This window comes from Mytilus trossulus, chromosome 3 (genome assembly GCF_036588685.1).
Source record: "Mytilus trossulus isolate FHL-02 chromosome 3, PNRI_Mtr1.1.1.hap1, whole genome shotgun sequence".
NCBI classification, from domain to species: Eukaryota; Metazoa; Mollusca; class Bivalvia; order Mytilida; family Mytilidae; genus Mytilus; species Mytilus trossulus.
Window position 1 is genome coordinate 29,534,726 of NC_086375.1, and position 22,599 is coordinate 29,557,324.

The 22,599-nt window shown below is 31.3% G+C and overlaps 1 protein-coding gene across 1 annotated transcript; it reads right to left on the reverse strand.

The window, feature by feature from the left end:
* Positions 1 to 788: 788 nt before the first annotated feature.
* On the reverse strand, positions 789 to 21,746 carry LOC134711194 (leucine-rich repeat-containing protein 74B-like). Its single transcript, XM_063571648.1, has 12 exons — positions 21,434 to 21,746; positions 12,393 to 12,874; positions 11,671 to 11,858; positions 10,052 to 10,159; positions 9,334 to 9,427; positions 8,674 to 8,723; positions 6,624 to 6,791; positions 5,987 to 6,181; positions 4,751 to 4,846; positions 3,900 to 4,157; positions 1,645 to 1,724; positions 789 to 1,157 (listed from the first exon to the last, which is right to left on the reverse strand). Exons 2-12 carry the CDS (start codon positions 12,775 to 12,777, stop codon positions 974 to 976), a joined length of 1,806 nt encoding a protein of 601 aa, XP_063427718.1. The 5' UTR covers positions 12,778 to 12,874; positions 21,434 to 21,746; the 3' UTR covers positions 789 to 973.
* Positions 21,747 to 22,599: the final 853 nt, after the last annotated feature.

Below are 22,599 nucleotides of genomic sequence, written 5' to 3' on the forward strand. Positions count from 1 at the left end.
TCATGTGGACAGTATATTCTTATTAACAAATCATTTCACTTTGAAGACATACATAATGCGACAATATATATACTTTTATCTAAATAAAAATCTTATAATTCTGGTTTTTTTTTTAAAGATTATATCTAAATAGAATAGCTTAGAATTTTACTCAACATGTCGATACTTTTATCCCGAAAATATGTTATAAAGAGTAAAATATGTAACAATACTCCTTTTTTATTTTTTGTTATTACAGTCCATATTCCAAACCATTCATTCCAGTCGACATACAATGCAATACGTGCCTACTGTTTGATTATTTTTTTGCTCCTGAATATATATTCATGAAAAATTGCAACTGGAATTCGGTGTGAGTAAAGGCTCCGTGGTGAAGACTGTACTTTGACCTACAATTTTTTGGTTATTACAGATTGTGACTTGAATGAAAAGTTATCTCATTGGCATCCGTATCACATCTTCTTGTTTTATTTAAGCAAACAACAATCAATAAGTCATCCAACTTGAATTATAATTACTTGTTTTCCTCATGTTGATAAGCCAAAAAATCGTCCCACTTGTATCAATCAATAAATATATTTCATTATCAGGAAAACCGACTATCTTTTCAAATACAATAAAACATTTAGAATTTTGGTGAACATCAGACAACGTCAGTAATCATAAGGAAACTTGTATCTAGATTTTTTTTAAGTATGAATCGACTTTTACTTAAGTTTAATTTCATTGCGAGTATTTACGATGAACTTTAATCGAAAAGGGTGTTTAGAAATTAAAAAAAGCAATGGTTGTGTTTCATTTTGATTTTATTAATGCATATATCAACAACTTTAAGAATAGAATTACAAAGCATTGTAAAAAGCCATAACCTTGTAATAAATACAGATACACTGTTATGATATGAAACGATGTGGCGAAATTCTATGGCACTAATGAGGTCAATGAAAGGGGAATGCAATTTTGACATGAAATATTATTTCTTCTTTGTTTTATCTTTACTCTTTTTCTTTTTCGTTGATTTAGCTGACTCACTTCTGTCCTTTGCCGATTTTTTCCCTTTTGATCGCGGTTCTTCGACGATTTTTATTGTAACACGTGGCTTTCCTGGGTTTCCAGTTTCCGTTACTTCTTCATTTGAATTTTTATCAAATAAACGCCTGAAACAAAAATATTTCAAGACTATAATTTTAAAGTTGTATATAAAGATTAAAATTGACTATTGATTGAGTTTAAGTATTTTTCAATTATTTTCAGAGAGCAATATAATCGTCGGTATAGAAAAAACAAAGGACACAAATTTAACAAAAGGAAACAGTATCGAAAAAATATTTGAACCCTTCTAATCAGATGGATTTGATAACCACAAATGAATACCGATAATCGCGACTGGCTAGTGTCATATTAGCAAATCAATTAAACACCTTTAACCATTTGTCGTTTTACAATTTTAAACTTCAATTTGACAATAAACTTAAGTAAGACATGTTAGAAGAATGTAATCAATATGCAGGCAAATACTGGTTACCCATAAGCTTATGGACCAACATGTGTAAAAGAATTAAGAGTTACAAAGTGGCTACTATTTGTTAAACAGTATCTCTTATTTTGGGGGTGGAAATTATTGATGCTTAAATAGATTCTTACCAGTAATTAACATTTCCATTTTCTTCTAAAACTTTCATCAAAAAAGAGAAATGCTGTCCCTGGATATCAATACCAGCACCCTGTTTAAAATGAAACTAAACTATTAAAATTGGTATGGAACGGCTGTATTTTCCGTTTTGTATGTTATGCTCGTGTATGTTCAAACTTTGCGGAATTGATTTACATATGTGTACTTCCTTCACAAGAAAGGTTTCGACATCAATCGAATATGACTTTCAAACTACGGTATACTACTGTTGCCTTTATTTATGTGGAATAACGACGGAAATCGACACAAATTGGTTAAGCGGTATGTAGCTATAATATATTAACCAACTCGAAACATGTTTTACCGTCTTATATATTTTGATAAAAGAAAAATTATCTGATCTACAATAGAGAAAAAACAATCGTCTCCTATTCCCCATGGGGACATCTGAAACATGCATAGCAGAAGAGGCTTATGTTGTTAACGAACAGGGTTTCGGTCTTTTAAAAGTTCTATTTATCGATTCGAACAACGATGGTGCACTTCATCATAATGGTACTATTGATTTTTAATTAAGAAAAATTACTGAGTGTAAAAGTATATCATGCTTATCATAGAGAATGCAAGACGCGCTTTAGTCTAAACAGGACTGGTGGATGGGTATCAAACAAAACAGTGGGAAGGCCAACTTATTAAATTCATAGAAAGAATTTTATCATAAAAATTGCTCAAAAACATTTAGAGACAAAAAAAGTTAAGATGTAAGACCTCTGATCTGTTAATCTAATTGAAAAGGGGGGGGGGGGGATTTTGGCAATGAGATATTGAGGACTTTAAAATAAAAGACATCCTTAGGTTTAGAATAAAAATGTTTAATTGTGTATACATATAGCAATGCACATTTAACCGAATTATCAAAAATCTGTTCTACATTTCCCTAAGCGCCTTACCCTGTCTGAAGTTGTATTTTAATATGGATCAGTAGTTTTAAATCTTAAATACCTTACAACAAAACCGCGGACTAAAACCCTTCTATTTAATCTACTATTTAGCTAAGACAGTATCGATTTTGTAGTTATACCTCCTTGATCTCTTTACGATAATTATGTTAATTCATTTTTAATTGAAATTTTTGCAGGTACCAATTATCCAATAATGACTTAACTGCTTTGTTTATCCTGGTTAAGTAATTATCACCTCAATTATCCCTATTGATAAGGTATTGCAGCAATTGCTTTAAGAATGAAGTAAATAAGCTCATAATTTATGACTTAAACAAATATAATTGGTTTCAACACATTAATGTACAGCCTTCAGGGCTTCAAGATTAATTGCAATTTGAAAATAAGTGTTGATTATAAAATTGATTGACCGATTTATTCTTGCAACGTGACCGTATGAATATATCATTATGATCAACTATTACTTCAAACAAAGCTGTTATGTCCAATTTGAAGTAAAGCTTTATACAAAAGTATATTTGGAGCTTCTCAGTAGTTCTCTCCGTTTAGAACATGACATTTCGTCAATTCACTTCTGTACTTTCGAAAAAATCCTTGGTCTCCTCTGTGTGTTTTTTGTTTTGTTTTATCGTAACGGTAGGTTGGTGTATCATTGCCGTAAAAATATTTGATCTCTTATTCAATTTACGATCTGTGTTCCCCTTTAAATATAACGATAGAAAAAACTTCCGGTTTTATTGGGGTTCCTAGTTTCTCAGCTTTAAGTTTTCTATGTTGTGTTTTTATACCGTCATTTGGCTATTGGTCGTGTTTCTGTGTAAAAATTGGCAATGGTAATGTTAAAAGGCGTACGCACAACTTAAGTCTTGTTGGTTGAATATTTTATCGCTAAGTGGTTCTAAATAATAAACATAATTTTCCCAAAGATCTGTTGGTATAGCATTGTTCTTTCTACGGTATGTTTGGAATAAAAAAAAGAAGAATTGAATGCTTCTTTTCTAAATTTCTTAGGGGCTAAAACGTTGACTGAATTTCGTTTCTATGACGCTCTTTCATTCTTCACTTGTGTGCACGGTCAACGATTTAATAACCATATCAAGTAACTAAACGTAGCGTTCATTATTTGTAATTACATTTTTTGGCTTGATTCATGAAAACACGATGTCTATCAAGTTTTTCTTGTATTTACCATTGCACTTTTATAAATGAATTTCGTTCCATGTTATTTTCTATTACAATTTATTCTATAGTTTTCATCAAAAACAATATCCCCTACCTACGACCTTCCTTTAACTAAACCTTACCTTTATCAAATCTTTGAAATCTACGACGGAAAGTTTTAGATCATTATCCACATTAAACACATCACACATATTAACACCACAAGTATAAACATGACGTTTGAAAGCTTCAATTGGATCTTTACGGAAAGCTGTCATTTTTGCAAATGTTTCTGGATCCGTTTGAGTGTCAGGAAGAACGCCTTCGTTTGTAATTTTCATATTTCGCTCAGTCACGAGTCTATCCTGTATTTTTTTAAATTCTATTTTAACCATGATATTCTGAAAAGATAATTGGAAGAAAATGTGAAAAAATATCAATCGTATCGAAAATGACTTTAACTTTATCAAAAGAGGCTGCCTACGTTTTGTTTTTTAGGTTTTCTACATTTGTAAAATAACATGCTTCTGACTTTTAAGGTAAATTAAAAACCGGTTACTACTACACATTTGCAAGCTTGATTCCATAAAACAAGTTTACCTAAACATGGTTCCGAGAAAATTTTTGAACATCTAGATGAATAAAACGAAGCCAATTTCAGCAAACTTATGCCGAAATTACATTGAGAAAATGGTCAAATTGAACAAAATAACGCTAAATTTTAAGTAAAATTCATAGTGAAATTAAAGTTATTTGACTTTCTAAAATTTTAGTGCTGACTATCTATGATGAAATTTAAAAAAAAAAGTATGACCTTAAATGAGGGTGAATATATATTTGAATACTACTTTTAATGCTAATTCTATCTAGATATTGTTAATGCTGTGTTTTGACATTTTGTTTTTCGAGCGTTAATGATGAGTCGTTTGTAGACGAAACGCGCTTCAAAAATTCCATGCTAGAATAATACTATTAACGAGGGTTCAATACTTACACTAAAGTCTAGAAGATTTATTGCACATGTTTCATTACTCTCAACGGCTTCCAGTATTACCATGGCACCGTCTGCATCAAATGGATTATTTCCTATCTATAAGGTAAATAGTAAAAATAATTAAAATACCGGAACTCCGAGGACAATCCAAAACGGAAGGTCCACAGCCAAATGACAAAACCTACAGCTCAAACACATCGAACGAATGACAAAAACTGTCCGACCTGGAGAATAATTTCTTACAGTTCAATAGCAAAATTTAATTATTTTGTTTTTTACATAAAAGTGATGTCACTTTTAGTCAATGATATTATTCGAGTAGTTTCTTGAAGGTAAATGTAGAAAAGTTTTGTAAGCAATAGACAACTTTCGAGTTCGAAACCTTTCTGTCAAAAACTCTTTTTTTTTTTGTGAACATTGTTCGTGCTTTTAGGGACGTCGTCACGTCCGTTCCAATGTTCAACAAGTGGTTGGAAAACTATGACGCTGTATTACAGGACTTTTTCGGCAAACTGAATTCTCATAATTGACAATCACCACTGCTGTCATCAGGGATTTGTTTTAACTACATTATTTCTAGTTTATCCTGTACAATAACGATAACTAAGACGCTTGATGAGCTTTAACAGAGCGGGGATACAGGCAATCCCCTCTATCTGATAAATGACGTTATAAAGGCTCGCAATATTGACGAGTTTTTTTCCGATGAAGGACAAACTCGAAACAAGTATATGTATCGAGTTTTATATACTAGTCGTCGTTTTTAAATAAGGTTCTAATGCCTACAGACAGAGTTGAACTTAGGCACATTCAGTTATTTTTGGTTTTCAATATTTATGGTTTGCTTTCTGAGGCAAATCCAGTATAGCGCTATGGACGCAAAACATTTTAAAATGCGATTTTTCATTTTCAGGCAATAATGTACATTCTCTTTAAAACAGTAGTTATTTTCTGGCTATATCTCAATTTTCTGCAGGAAAGATGATAAAACAGAGTAAATAATCTATGGGAAATATATCTGAAAATTAATTGAAATAAACAAACAAGAATAACTGAATTTTTCTAGTCATGAAAGGTTAAATTCAATCAAAATGAATGTTGCAGTTCATAATCAATTTACTAGTAGTTGTTGTTTCTATAAAAAAAAAAAAAAAAAAATTTGGTTTGTCTTCATGAATAATATAAGCTTAGGTAAAACCCCTTCTGTGTGACTCATTTGACTTTTGAGGCACATACTTTCAATATTTTAAGAGTATCATTTGTCTTCAGTCCGGAAGCTATACAGTTTGCTCCTTCTACTGGTATCCTATTATAGCTTATATCTAGCTCTTGTAGAGTTCTGTTATGTTGTAGGGCATCCATTAATGCCTGCGCACCCATCTTTCCTAGACCTGCCATTACGAACCGAACACGTCGTAGTCCAACATTTTCCTACAAATAAAAAAAAAATATCAAATTTTCATATTTTAAAATGAACTGAATCAAACGAGTCAAATAAATTAACCATTATTTATTTGAGTTTGGCTTTCCAAATAATTTTTTGCTTGACATTAAGCGCCTCGTTTATTATCTGACATTTTAAAAACTTGGTAAAATATTTGTGTTGTCTTTCTTTGTACATTTTGTGTTGGAAATATCTATCTCGCTGTTTTAAAAATGAATGCCATTTCCTTAAGCGATAAATAGATTTCAGTTATATCTTTAAATTATAAAATGCATCTTTCTTCCCTTCTATGAATATAGACCACACTTCTATGAATATTGACCACACTTTTATGAATATTGACCACACTTCTATGAATATAGACCACACTTCTATGAATATTGACCACACTTCTATGAATATTGACCAAAGGTTTTAACGGATTCATACCGCCAATCCTTCGGCCAGACATACTGCTCCTCTGGTTTTCCACGGATTCCACCCTAAATCAATAACTTCTAATGTGTCGTTTTCTGACAAACCATCTCCAAACCATGTAGCGGCATTTTCTTCAAAGTGATTGTTACCAAGTAATAACTCTTTTAATGACTTGTTACCCTGAAAAAGGCAATTTACAAACACTGCATATCCTTATGTGTTCATGTAAGTAAATTGGTCTTAAAAACATTCCCAGATATCACGAAACCAGTCAGTTTAAATGCTAAGCCGCTTGTTTGAAAAACGATCTATCGGACTTAGTGTTATAATGGAAAAGTGGATTCTAACGGTTGCATGACAATGCAGAGAAATTTTTAAAAATAATAACATTATGTTTTTCCTTTAACCTATAATAGCTTCAGGAAAAAGGAAAATAGTGTTCGAATGACAATTATCCGTCAAATATGAATGATTGATTGTTGCTAGCAAATGCTTTGTGCATGTTCAGGACGACAACAAATTAGTTCTGTAATAGTGACCATCCGGGACGAAGGTCGGGAAATTTGATTTCCCCCTGAAAAATGGGGTACATTGCAAAAGGACCGCAATTTAGCTTTGCAATAGATCATATACAGAACCTTCAAAAAGATGTTAACGAGGCAGCGGATTTTACGCCTCTAATAAAGAGCGTTGTGTTATCAAGAATAAGGATGTTAACTACAGGTTGTCATATGTTCTTTAATCATAATCAAAACAAACACCGTATACATCACTATAAAATAATCGAGATAGCAAAATTTGAAATAGAGCTAATATCAGAACTTATGGCCTGAGTTGCAGCTTTTAACATTTAACACAGAACAGCGCTAGAGTTGACAGACGGGAACTATGACAACCTATAAAAGTTCTATAGTGTGACACGTAAATAAATAATGGCTTAAACATTTGTGTGATTAAATATAAAAATCATTTGAACAGGGTTTTACTATAATTATGTCCATAAATTAACCAAATTACTTAAAATTTAAAATGTGCTTGCCATTACTGAAAGCTAGTTTATTTTTCTCATAATGTAGTATCACTGGTAATACAGCATAAATTTATTTGTATCTACAGTTGATATATTAAACCAAGATAACTGTTCTTAACAAATCATAATCAATTTCTAAAATTGCTCCCCATATTTAAGATTGATGTTTTAATTGCGTTAATTGTTTGTTCTGTAACGTGTAAATAGTTTTCCATTACCCAGCTTCCTATTCGTAAAATTAATCACAATAATTGGTCCTTTGATTCATGTTCATGGCGGGTAGTTATATAGTTAGCCATAAGAATAAGTAGAAATGATTTTTGTTAACGTTACTAATCACAGAGTTGTGCACTTGTTCTAATCAGAAATACCAATTATGAACTTACGAGTGTATGTTGGATTTTAAGTTTATATTGTCTCAATAGCAACCATATATTTTTTTCAAACCACAAAAAGAAAAATACGATGTTGTGTGTTGGTTATGCCGATATATTTGTAGTTGGGTACCCCACATTATGTTGTTTCACTTGTCCGTTCATATGTTCAGTGTCTTATCGTGCTCATAAGAAGGAGCAACCATATAACTTTACTGGGAGTTATGTGTTTTTCTGAATCAGAAAGAAAAATCCGAGAACAATTTTATCAAATTTTTTCAATGCTATGAACCTAATCATTTTATTTTTCTAAAAGCACTTCAAGGTATTTGGGTAATCTGAATAATCTGGATTCAGAATTAAGATTTTTTTTTATCAATTTGGGGATCAAACTATGTTTTTAGGAAAAAAACACATACACATAACATATTGTTAATTTAAATGGTTGCTTCCTAAAATAGAAAAATCCAATAGGATAGAAATATCAAATAATTATTAGTACAGGTCAAGTTAGCTACATGTCATTCCATACGATATGAAAACAAGATTTCCTGAAATTTCCGAAAACACGTTTCTCCGTCGTTTAATATCAATATCCAACATATATTATATAAAAAAAAATCAATTGTGGAATTATAATATTGTACTGTTTTCATACCTTCAACACTTCGTAGAAGCTCTGTCCCGCAGAATCTCCAATCTCATTATCTGTAAACAAACATTTGGCATTAGAAATTATAACTTTGATGAATATACATTTATGCGACTGTCATATAAGTGAGAGGTTTAGCGCTATATAACCAGGTTCAATCAACAAATTTCTACATCTGAAAATGAGTGTACCAAGTCAGGAATATGACAGTTGTTGTCTATTCGTTTAGTGAGTTTTGGCATTTGATTCTGCCATTTGATTAGGGACTTTACGATTGAATGTTCCCCGGAGTTCAGTATTTTTTGTAATTTTACTTCTTATACATTGTACAAAATTGCTTAATATTCTTTTCATCATGTTTATAATCAAACTTATCTGTATGAAAGGATACCAATATACTTCAGACCTTCTTTAGAATAACAACAAAAGCTAGTATAATTTTTTTTATCAAACATTGAACTTTTTATCATGGAATTTGGTTATAAAAAAAAGAATAAAGAGCAAAACATAATTTAATGAAACTATTTCTGAAGCCTGATATGTTCTTTCTCTTGTCATCATAGATTTTGTATCCTTTAAACAAACTTTAACTCATACTAAATAAGTTAATCATAACAGCTTAATCCTATTTAAATGGTTATTCGGTACTCCTCTACATGGCCTCACCTGTAAGGTCAACTTTAATCAAGTTCCGATTTCCTTTAAGAAATTGACATAATGCTATAGCACCTTCCGTTCCAATCTTGTTTTCAGATAGCACCTGAAACACGCAATGTTTACATTAATCATGATAGTGTTTGGTTCCGTAGACTTCTAATTAACTTAACAATCTAATTTCACAGCTCAGAAAGTATTGAACATTGTGAAAGAATTAGACGCTTACTATGTTTAAGACTTTTCAACGAATAACTATGTTTTGAAAAACAATGCTCTTCAACTTTGTATTTGTTTGGCTTTATAATCATTTTGATCTGAGCGTCGCTGATGAGTCTTATGTAGACGAAACGCGCGTCTGTCGTATTAAATTATAATCCTGATACCTTTGATAACTGTTTGTATAATACTAGTAATTGAAATACAAAACAATTTATTTTTTTACACTTTTGAAGTTTGTTCGACCTACATTTCTAAAATATAACCTTCAAATTTGTCTGAACTATTCCAAAAATAAATCGTTATCAATGTCAAAACAAATGTTATTTTTGACATGCTCTAAATATTCCAAAAATTACTTTTATAGAATATGTACAGACCCAAATATATATTTAGAATACCAATGCTATTTCGATTTATTTGTGTTCATCGACCTTGAAACAAATGTTATTTATTCTTTTTATTGTAAGGGTAATAAATAATGCTTGTTTTAAAAATAAAAGAATATTACCACTTCTGTCAAAAAGAGATTCTCTCGAAGAACCCTACATAAACATCTAGCTCCTAGGGGATCTATACCATTTCCTTGTAAGTTTAATATTTCTACATTTGTATTTGTCTGAAAATAAAAATTAAAAGTAGATTCAATTCTTCAGATTAATCGTGGCGGTTATGAAGTACACTGGCAAATACCTGATGTATATTCTAGACAACATACAACTATTAATACAAAAATAAGATGATGTGGTTTGGTTGCCAATAAGACAACTATCCACTAGGGACCGGAGACTGTCAGACAACGATGCAGGCAACTATGTATAAATCGCTATCAACAATGGGCTAAACCATGCCATAAAGAATACTATAAAAGGCATCGAAATGAAAAAAAGATTATTTTATAAATAATTCGTCTAAAGATCAGCCCAACAATGTTAGATCTGTAAATTTTCTCTCGCAAATATTTTGTTCTTCCCTCACCGGGATTCGAACTCATACTACTGAGATATCGTGGCACCAAATCGACTGCAATGTATTCGATTCGCTAGACCACTGGACAGCATAGGCTTCAATCAATAAAGCTTTCGATGGTCGGATGTTACCTTTATATATATCAGTCAACATTTGGTCTAAAATAGTTGTTTGTATGACCTAGTCTAGCAATAAATTGTCAATTATATCATAACATATACTTAGAGAACAAAATACATTAACCTCACGCTTATCAGGCTTTTTTGTTAATCATTCTGCTCACAACCGACTATGTTTGACATATAGATCTGAGTTGGAAAATACCCAGATGACAGGAGTAGAACCAGCCTAAATGACTTTAGACATGAGCTTCAAAGACAATAATAATGTGTGAAATTCTGCTTCACCGGAAGTCATGCCGCTTTTAAAGGCAGACGTGTTGTCAAATAAGACTAACATCCGGATGTTAGCTTTGTAAAAGTCAAAGATCCTTGATATTAATGTGATACGGTAAAGTTTATGATTATAGAACTATTTTATGTAGAACTATGTGTTCGTTAGAAAAGTAAAAGCTCCCTGCCAATATCTATTTTGTTTTTCAAATTTCGTAAGTTATGAAGACCAAGCAAAAGTTTTATGATTTCAATATTTGAAAAACTGGAAAATACAACAGTAGTTTAACCGTTGAAATGATAGAAAAAGTTGTTCTAGATTCAGTAACATGCAAGTTTCCTGTTACTTATGTTCGAGGATTTTGATCGGGTGACAGAATTGGAAATGATGGTGAAAACAATTGAATTCAGAAAAAATAATACTACTTATAACAATACAAATTTGAGTGATGAACTATTACAGAATATAGAAACCAAAACATCAGGTGAAAACCTAATTTTATCATCATTTCCACCAGAATTTGCCAGACTAACAGTTGTCTAAAAGATAAACGGGAACTACCTTAAAATTAGGAAAATATTGGACCACTCGTACGGACTTTCGTGCTACAAAACTAATTCATTGTCTAAAATAAGCATGATGACTTTTATGTTTTATGTTATATTTGCTTTTTCATTTTATAGTTTCTATGGCAAACTTTGAACTTTATATATGGTATTTATTTTCCATAATAACACTTCAACTTACTGCAACACATGAAATATTTACCTCCAGAGGGATAGATATTGCTTTTATACTAAGTTGATCAAGACCGTGAAATCGAAGCTTGAGTTCTTTCTGTTCTAAGTTATTTACAATATATGATACAGGATGTATCCCCATGTCACTACACACTTTCATGTATTTTTTCTTCCCCGTTGTGTCATGGTAGTCATTCTTCGAAGGATGTAACCATTCTGTAATATAAAAGTATTGGAGTTAATAGTTAAGTTTTTCTTGTATATATTCTTGTATATATAATGTTTTTGAATTTTGATATCGAAAATAACAGACGACGTGCAATCAATTCTTGATCTGCTGCCCGGAAAAAAATGACGTCACATCGCAAATATCAATTATAGGTCAAATGACGTATATTTTACAAAAATGAATCAAAATCAACCGTGAAATCTCATGTACTCGTACCAGAAAATACTTCAGTCAAATGTTCTGTAAAGCACACGTTTGAGGATTTTTTTTTAGTTTTCATTACACATTCATTTCGTATTTGATTTGGTCATTCATCTATTTTGATTCGAGTGTCAATTATCAGTCTTGTGTAGATGAACCGCGCGTCTGACATACCAAATATCAAATATGAGCCATGAATCTGTTTTACTACTTATATATACTACGGTAAATTTATGTATTGTTTATATGGGTAACAACTATGAAAGAGGCTAGGTTTGCAAATGTTCTTGCCCTTTTCGGTGGTTTTACGATTAACCTACCTTCTTCGTTGACCTCTAAGTCTGTATCATAATCCTCGTCAGTAGATTGCACAGAACTATCATCCGAAACAAATTCTCCGTCTAAAAAATCATTATCAATAAAACAATCACCATTAAGTCCATTTAGAGTAATTTCGTCGGAACACACTTCTTGACCGTTGCCGTTATCGTCTCCAAAACTATCATCTTGCTCCGTGAGAAATACCCCCTGTCCTGTAGGAATGAAATCGTCTAACGTAGGAGGTTTTGGTGCTTGTGGTTCTTCTTCGTCGCTGTCTTCAGGAAGGGGAGACAATATTGAAGATCGCTTTTGTCTTGCGGTCTTTGTCTTGTTATTATTATTATTACTAGGCGCAGAAGATGTCACTTGTACAAATGATGTCATTCTTATTTAATCATATTACGATTTTACATTTTTTAAACAAAAAATTAAATTACGCATCCAACTTCCAATATCAATTTCTATGTTGAAATGTCTAAATCTGAAAAATCAAGATCAAAATTAAACAGTTTAAATGTATTCCATTAAAACGTCTATATGAATGAATAATTGATACAAATGAGAATTTAACACCATGTATCAAGTTTAAGGAAAGAAGTTTATATAAGAATCAATTGTGTGTTCTGTGAAGTGTAAACATGATTCCGTTAGTTCAAATTATAGCCTTGTATGTTTTAATTCGTTAATCTTGTAGTAATATAGAATTAGTCCTACATTGTAACTGTAAAATCCTTGCATGTCATTTTAAAAACCATAATTTTATAATCGCCATGTGTTTATAAATACTTGACTACATTTTGAACAAAATAAACCACCTTTCAAATTAAGATTTTTCCTTTTCTTTTATACTTGACTACATTTTGAACTAAATAGACCAGCTTTCAAATTAAGAAGTTTATTGTTTAGGTATACTTGATTAATTTTAACTACTGTCCTTTGTATAAAAGACGCAGCATTAGAAGAAAACAAGATTTGAAAATGGACACATGTGTCTATTAAAGGAAAGGCAAAAGATACTAAAGGGACATTCAAACCTTTATTTGGAAGATAAACTGACAACGAAATTACTAAAATGAATTAGACAAACAGACAAACAGCTGTACAGAAACACAACTTATAAAACTAAATACTGAGCAACACGACCCCCCCCCCCCCCAAAAAAATGTGGTGATGTCAGTTGCTCCGAACGGGTAACATGTATAATTCATACTTCACGGTGTATTTTGGTTAATTTATGGTTGGGATTTGGTCTGGTTAATCAATAACCCCAGAAATTCTATCGATTTGTAAGGAAAGTAAAACCTTTGATACTCGTAAGGTTTTATTATTAAATTATTATTTAATTATTATTATAAAATATTGAAGGTTTGAACACAAAAACAAAACATATCAGTCATTTTGCCAGTAATAAAATGATCTTTTAATTTTTTCAAAAAAGTCGATTTCTATAAACATCGACCTGGAATCATAATTATGATAAAACAGCATTATCTGAATTATTTAACAAAAGATAAAAATAATTTTAATTATTATGTAGTAAACTCTTTACTGGACCCAATAGTTATCAATTATCTATTCAACTATTCAATTTAACGTTGTTTACTAATTAAACATGGACTAATTGTTTTAACTTAAACTCACTTGTCGATTGTGTATACACAAAAGAATTTGTATATACACATTGATGTAACAGAATTGACAAAATCATTAAATATTCGTCAATACACTGCTAGGTCGACAAGAATAGATGTGGCAACCTTCATGCATAGGTAATATCTTAAGGAAGATGGCGGTTGTCCAATAATTGATAGTCACAAAGAGCAAAGACCCTGGGAACATCAGCGTTATAACACCCTTCATGACTTTTGTAGTGGATCATAGATTCCTTTAATTTCGATATTGTACTTCTAACCTTAGTGTGTTGAGATGATCATTCGTTTAAATATAACAAGCAAAATTTGATATATTACGGTGTCTTCGTTATTTTAAAAGCAGGGCGAACATTTTGTCAGTTACCTCTTCCAAAAAATATGCTGACTCATGCAGTGTCTTACTCACATTCAATTCATAAATTTGGTGCAAGTCTGAAATTGAACTACAAAATGTATGTAGATAACTTAAATTGACAGAGTCAAATATAAATGAGGCATTTTCATAAAACTGAAATTCATGATTGATCATAAAAATCATTTTTCTCTCCCTCTACCCTCTCGTTTTGTGTGTAATGTAAATTTCGTGATTAATAAATATCTGAAAACAGCGTCTGTAAAGACATTAGAATCGTTGAAGTTCGGTTTTATTTTCTTGTTAAAACGCGCACACTAAATATTATTCGTTATACATTGGTTCTACAATTATTGTGTAGTTTTAATGTTGGGCAAACTACTGTCCAAGAATCGTTTACAAAATAAGCTGAATAAAATGATAGAGCAGCGTCAAATGATTTTTAAAGACTGATTTTGAGTGTAAATTCACATTGCGATAAGACGTGTCACTTTGTTTGTCTATCCCAAATTCATGTATTTGGTTTCGATGTTATGTTTGTTATTCTGGTGGGATTTTGTCTGATGCTTGGGCCGTTTCTGTGTGTGTTACATTTCAGTGGTGTGTCGTTGTTCTCCTCTTGTATTTAATGCGTTTCCCTCGGTTTAAGTTTGTTACCCCGATTTTGGTTTTTTGTCCATGGATTCATGAGTTTGAAACAGCGGTATACTACTATTGCCTTTATTTAGCGATATAGTGGTAGTTGACAAACGTGTTGTATCACTGTTTACCAATGTTTACATTACCTACATAGAATGGCTGCATTATATGCTCGGGTCATTGCGTTCGTCTTCTCAGCGTTAGGCTGATATATAGTAGTTTTACATTAAGATAAGATTGCTTTAAGTTTAAAATTATTGAGAATGTTTATCATATATCAAATTCCTGAAATATATGCCAAATTTAGTCTTGACCTAGTTTTTCGGTTCAGTGATTTTTGAAGTTAGTGTGGACATATAGCACAGTACCCTAGGGTTTCAAATTCTTTTCTTTTTACATCTTTTTTCTATATTTTGTAATAAAAACTTTCGTATAGTTTTAAATCGAATTAATTATGTAAGAACAAATTGGATCCTCTGGTCTGAATCTATCGGTGGTCCAAATATATCATGATGTCGCTCTAATATAAAAAAAAAATGAGACGTGGTACATGTATGATTACCAATGGAACAATTATCCACAAAAGTCCAAAGGATAAATAAAGGCAACAGTAGTAAACCGCTGTTCGAAACTCATAAATTGGAAGAAAAAAACTCCGAGTTATAAACAAAAACTGAGGGAAACGCTTTAAATATAAGAGGAGAACAACGTTACAACAGAAACACAGCATTTAAAAAATGTAACGCACACAGAAACGAACTAAGCACTAAGAAAAAATCCGATGAGCAAAACAAATATAACATCAAAACTAAATACACGAATTTGGGATAGAAAAGTACCTTGACATGTCTTATAGGTTTGAAACATGACGCTACAAGTTACGTGTGCATTAAATTAAATCAGCACCCACAAGCTGCTATTTCAAAAACTAAATCGAAACTACGTTGAATTGGATATTCATTATACAAAAAAATATTGAACTCAAAGTTTGATCTTCAAGATTTTTTAGTGGAGAATATGTCATTATTTAAAAATCTTTCAATACGTAGAAATATATGAATAATAGACTATACAGTCAATGAAATAATTTGAATAACACGAGGTGCCATCGTCATTAATAAATTCTATCGCAACAATGGTGAGATTCCATAAAATGTAATTGACGTCAGGTGAGTAGAGTGAAGAAAAGATAGATTTATGAAAAATCGGTGAATAAAAAATTTGATAAATTGAGGAATCTTTCTACCGAAATAACTAATACGTCTTTAAAGTGTAAATTTCAATGAGACGCAAATTTTTATTCAAGGTCTATGCTAGACTCTCGTACTATTGAGACGACATGTTTATTTACACCAAGATATCGTTTAGGGAGCTACCATTTATTGTTATCGGGGGGGGGGGGGGGGGGGGGCTAGGATGAAATTTTAAAAAATAGGCAGGACAGGAGTTTTGAGTAAAAAAAAAGCAGGATGAGACACTTGCAAAAAAAGCAGGACGACAATTTAGGTAAAAAAAAGTCAGGATAAATGCGTGTTGTTTCCATTTTTTGTCATAGTTTATAGTACTATAATTTGTCTTTGATCCCGGCCGATCTACATAAAATTATATATTGTATCTGATTTATTCAATATTTGGTTTCAGTCATTCATTTACAAATAGAACTTTACAGTGGCGTAAAAATAATTGGATAGAATTCACGATAAAAAAAAATTAAGATGAATGACAGAACGATTTTGATAAATTATGCAACAATCGTTACAAACTAACAATATAGTATTAAATTTTATTTAATTAATATTTTTTATACAAATGGTGCCTGTATAATTCGATTGGAGTGTCCATTTTCTGCACTCAAAGGTACAAGATAACGATCGTAATTTTCTTTCACTCTTTCAACATGACTTCAATGACGTTTGAAAATGGAGAATGATTTACATTATAACAAACTAAATTGATAAATTTAATCACAAAGTTACGTCTGACAGAGAAGGCTGAAGTTTTTCATTCAAATTGAAATACATTAAACATTTTATACGTGAGCAGCAGTAAAAATATACATTTTCTTTATTTAATTCATTTTTTTTTCTCAATTCCGTTATGTAATTATAAATATGCAAGTTTTGATCGTTTGAAAGACAATGTGTTTTCTCTCTCAGTTATCCAATGACTCAGTAATTGATAGCATATGTAAACTGTATTAAAAGTGTAAATTATGTCAATTACCACATGATAAAAATTGAATTATTTAATGCCAAAAGAGGCGTAGGGCCAACCATGCAAGGGCTGTATAGCCAGCCAAGGTCGTTAAAAACTTCCATTTGTTATCAAAAGTGCAACTTGTTATGTTTCATCAAATTGTAAAAAATAAAATTAAATCTTATATATCAAACAATTCCTACTTCAACATGAAAGTTCATTTTTTTCAACACTATCTAAAATCTTAATTTTCGTCCTTTAAGTTTAAAATGTCAATAACGTATGAGTATTATCATATTGAAATTCTATATCGATCTGAACTTAATTGTACAAAGACATGGTGATAACGAAAAAGTTCAATTTTCATTTAAATCTATCAAAGTGATTGAAATCTAGAAACATTTAAGTTGATTTGTAGATATCTTGTAGGTTTCACTATTTAATTGTGTTTCGGAAAAGTACAATAAGTGTCAAATTTTAATGTCCTTGAAGTCGCTTTATCATTTTTGTAGCTCCTTACATCAAGTGCTGTTCTCACCATGTGGTACATTTACATATTAAAACAAGGGGTGGGGGGTAATTTACAGAGGGTAACACTTCAAAGATGTTTACTTGAAAATAACCACGTAACACTAGAGAACGGCGGTCTTTTATTGCTGCTCTTGTTTGTCCTGAAAGTAACATAAAACATGAACTAGTTTGAATTAGATGCAAATAGAGAAAGGGAATTTAAAAAAAAAATATTTTTTTCTTAATACATTGACAAGATTATTTTCTATCACGGTAACTTTGTTGGCCTATGGGGGCCTATTTATTTGTATTTACATGTAAGGACATATACTCCAAAATAACCATGAAAAAAATAGAATCACAAGAAAAATTAACTCCGAGGAAAGCTAAAAAAGGCGAGTCCCTCATCAAATGGCAAAATCAAAAGCCAAAGGTGATACATTGTATGTATTGTTGTTCTTCGTCTTGAAAGTCTTAAAACATAATAACTTGGTTATAAAAAAGAAAATGTGGTATGATTGCCAATGCAACAACTGTCCACCAAAGACGGCAACATGACACAATAATTAACAACTATAGTTCACCGTACGGCCTATTAGGCAAGTTTCCAGAATATTTCTAAGAAAACTGACAAGGAAATCAAGTTTCATGCGTCGGTGTAGTACGTTCTTAGCTTTTAGAGACTAGAATTCCCATTTATATGTAATCATCATTCATTTTCCTCTTCTGGGCCGTTCTCATTGATTAAGAAATAGAAAATACGTTTTCCAACTATAGTTCCGACCGTCAGTGAGACCAAAGCTAAAGAGGAAAATTTAATGCATGGATGTGCAAGATGTACTGATACGTAGCCACGTCTGGTTAGAAGGCAAAACTATATCATATCGAATAAAGCAGTACTCTTTAGTCTATAAGTCATTAAGAGGTCTCCAAATATGCTAAAATTAGCTTATGTAGGAATATACATGTGCATATAAATTATCGAGCAGTTGTAACTTTATACGTTTGGACTGTTGATATTCTTCCTCATGCAACACCACCATTAAAACACTCCTTTTTACCCTCCTAAGCTTATCTAATATTTACTTTGTGCAAATGAATTTTATGATAGCAAGGACAATGAGAATAATCCTTCATTGATATCATAAATAGACAAAAGATTGATAATAACATATTATCATTGTACAACAGGTACAAAAATAGTTTTGACGAACTCAGTTTATAAACAACAAAGACATATCTCGTCATAGTTGACCCCATGCAGGATATAAAAATGAGTTAACCAATTGTAATAAAAGTGTGGGGGTAAGAATGCCAATTGATTAGTAAGTTAATTAACTGTTAATGGAGTGTTATTTTGCCTGCGTCTCTTGAATTTTTCAATTTCTTCATATTTTTACCATCACAATGTTGTTATTCGAGCGAAATTTTTTTTCAGTGGATTTACTGCTGTCAATAAATCTTTGTAGAATAACATTCTACGTCTAAGGACAATGTTAGTTCAAGCGAAATTTCCATAACGAGAATTCATTGCCGTAAATTATGATACTCTAAAGAAACTAGACAATGTATAAAAAGGAAGCAGACGATACGAATAAAACAATTAAAAACTATAAGTTGAAGAAATTCCAACAATACCATGACAAATACAAATACGACGAACAACAATCACAAAACAATACACAAAATAAATGAAACTCTGCAATACGACCCCCCCCCCCCAAAAAAAAAAAAGAAAACGAGGTCGAACTTAAGACAGGTGCATCATAATGAAAACAGATCCTGCTCTGCAATTGACACCCGCTGTGCTTCGTTACATTCAATTTAGTTCGTTATGTTTATATGTGTTTAAAACCTTTATATTTAACCATTATTAATCTAAATATAAAAAAGAAGATTTGGTATGATTGCCAATGAGACAAGACTTAAGTTTGACGACAGTACTAGTATTTAGCCAAAAAAGGTATTATAAGATTTGAAAATTTTAACGGGTGTACAACTTGTAGATTTCAGATCATTTCAAACATTAAGTTTTATCATGAACCATTTATAACAGAAGCCTATATTTGTTTCTATTATAATTTTACTGAACTTTGGTGGTAAAATGAGACTCCATTGTTGCTACTTTGTTTAAGATCAAACTATATGAGTCGCTTTCCAAATGAGAAAGACCATCAAATCCGTTAAAATGTAAGAAAAGACTACAGAGAAAAGAAAAGATCACAAGGTCAATATATAAACTCACCACCATAGTCAAAAGAAACATGTCGAAAAGAAAAACGACAGTCTATACAACACTTTACATAAAAGAACTAAATTTACACGAATTTGTGGAAGGAACCCAACCAAAAAAGCAATGCTCAAACTATGGTATATGGCAAGGCTAATGACAAGCCCCAGCTCACTCAAAGGGATTTTATTCAATGTTGTGAACAGAGGGGTCCATTATTTTTTTAAGAGGGGCGTAATTTCTAGAAAACTTAATATATTGCCGAGCGATGCGAAACAAGAAATGTTTTGGACAACTTTGATCTTAAATATGAAATATTTTCCATTCGAATTAGAGGGACGTATGGCCTCTACGTCCCTCTTTTCGATGAATCCGCCACTAGTGAAATCTATAGCTATGCATTTTTTTTATTGTCTTGGTACTTAATGACATTCGTCCCATTTCGTGAATTAAGTTCTTAAATAAATCTTGAATGGTGCTAAAATATAGGGTTATTAGTCGCAGTTGTAATGGATTAACTGTTAAATAATTATGAATTTGAAACGCTGAAATTATACGTGTTGCCAAAGGTTAATATATCACAACAGTATTTAATCTTTGCTACAACGTAGAATAACTTTTTTAAAGCTTACATGTAGATCAGAGCTCAATTGATCAATCGCACTCAATTTTTAATACCAAATGTAAATCTGTCAATATTTGAATATCTAGAAAAATACTTCAATCTGTTGTTTTCTTTATGAATTTCAAATATTATTATTTTTTTCAATTATATTAATCTCTGCCATAAGCCTTATATACTACATCTGTGTCTGTCAATTTCGTGTCAATTTCATTTCAATTTTTATTTTTAATTAAATTGTATCCAAGATAAATTGAATATATGAAAAGCAAAGTGCACAAGTATTTATTCGATTTAAGTAAGTTTCGTAAATTTCATACAGGTGCGAAATATTTCTTATTGAGAAAGGTTATGAGATACATAAAATATATACAGAGACCAGTGATGTGGGGTTTTTATCAGCCAAAAGATTAAACGTTTGGTAGTATGCCTTATTCAGATTTTAAGACGGTAAATTTGAAAAAGGTATAAGAAGATTTGGTATGATTGCTACTTAGACAACTCTACATCCAAGTCATAATTTGTAAAAGTAAACCATTATCGGTCAAAATACGGTCTTCAAAACGGAGCCTGGCTCACAACGAACAGCAAGCTTTGGCCCCAAAAAATGACTAGTGAAACACCTTTCAACGGGAAAACCAACGGTCTAATCTATATATACAAACGAAAAACGAGAAAAACTTCTGAACCAAATGTGAAAGCTTTTTCTTTTTTTGAAGAAATAAAATTTCGAAGACTTAAATAGATGCATACATGTAACACATGCACAACTATTGTATATCATTTGACTATTTATATTATAATTAAGTTAATTTAAAAATCTAATATACTGTACTTACCATTAGCTTACAGATATGTTTCGCACTAAAAACACACACTAGTTAATTTAACATTAATTTGTTAAAACCAATTGTCTTGGATAATACCGTCAGAAAATAATAAAATGTAATATCAATTCTTATTATTCGATGATCCAGACCATCAGCAGATCTTTAGATAACAGATCAAACCATCGTTAAGTAAATAAACAGTTATGTTGAAATCTTTATCCACTTCTTTTTAAATCCACAAAGCAGATTTGGATTGTGTATTGATGTTAAAATCACGTGATCTACCGTCGATAATCTGACATTTAAAGTTTTATTTGACTGCATATCACGACAAACGGTATTATAACATGTGCAGATTATATTAGACATATGTGAAAAAGAAGCGTTTTATAGTCTACATTTTATGCCCCCGTATCAATAGAATATTTAACATGTAAATTTCTTCAGTGACACAGAATATACATCATATTATAATCTTAATAAAATTGTTTGTTACATACGGACATTTGAATAATACATTTTAATATTCTACTCAATATATATTATCATCGTCGAAATAAAATAGCATTGTCACATTCAACACAATATCCCGAAGTTACCGTTCCGCTGCTTATTTTGGGAATATGTTACCTATATTCTTTTAGTCCCTATTATGTCCGTTTTTCGTCGTTTTTCGTCGATTTAAAGGATTCTTTTTAAAACACTTTCCCGTCATCCAAAATCAAACCTCCTATTTTCTTTCAAAGGCATATTACATTTACCAATTGAAAGCAGTATACCGATGCTATCTGATGTATAGAACATAATCACTGTGCTTAAACGGCCTTGGGAAACTTAAGTTACCCACAGCCCAAGATGGCGGACTCTTAACTTGTTGAGATGATAGTTGATACGAAATCTACTTTTTGCAACGTTTTTCATGATCTATTTCAATATTGATAGGACTTTTGAATAAATAAATCACTTGCCATCACTGCATTTGTACAAATTTGTTAATTTTGACTTCACTTTAGCGCAAGGCAAACTTTTAAAAATACGCATAACGGATGTCCGTAACTTATAAGTCAAAAATAATCAGACTGTCCGTAACTTTATTGTCGGATGTGGGTAACTTTTTTTTCAAAATTGTAAGATTAACAATTTCAACACTTAAATGTTAATAAACACTATCAAAC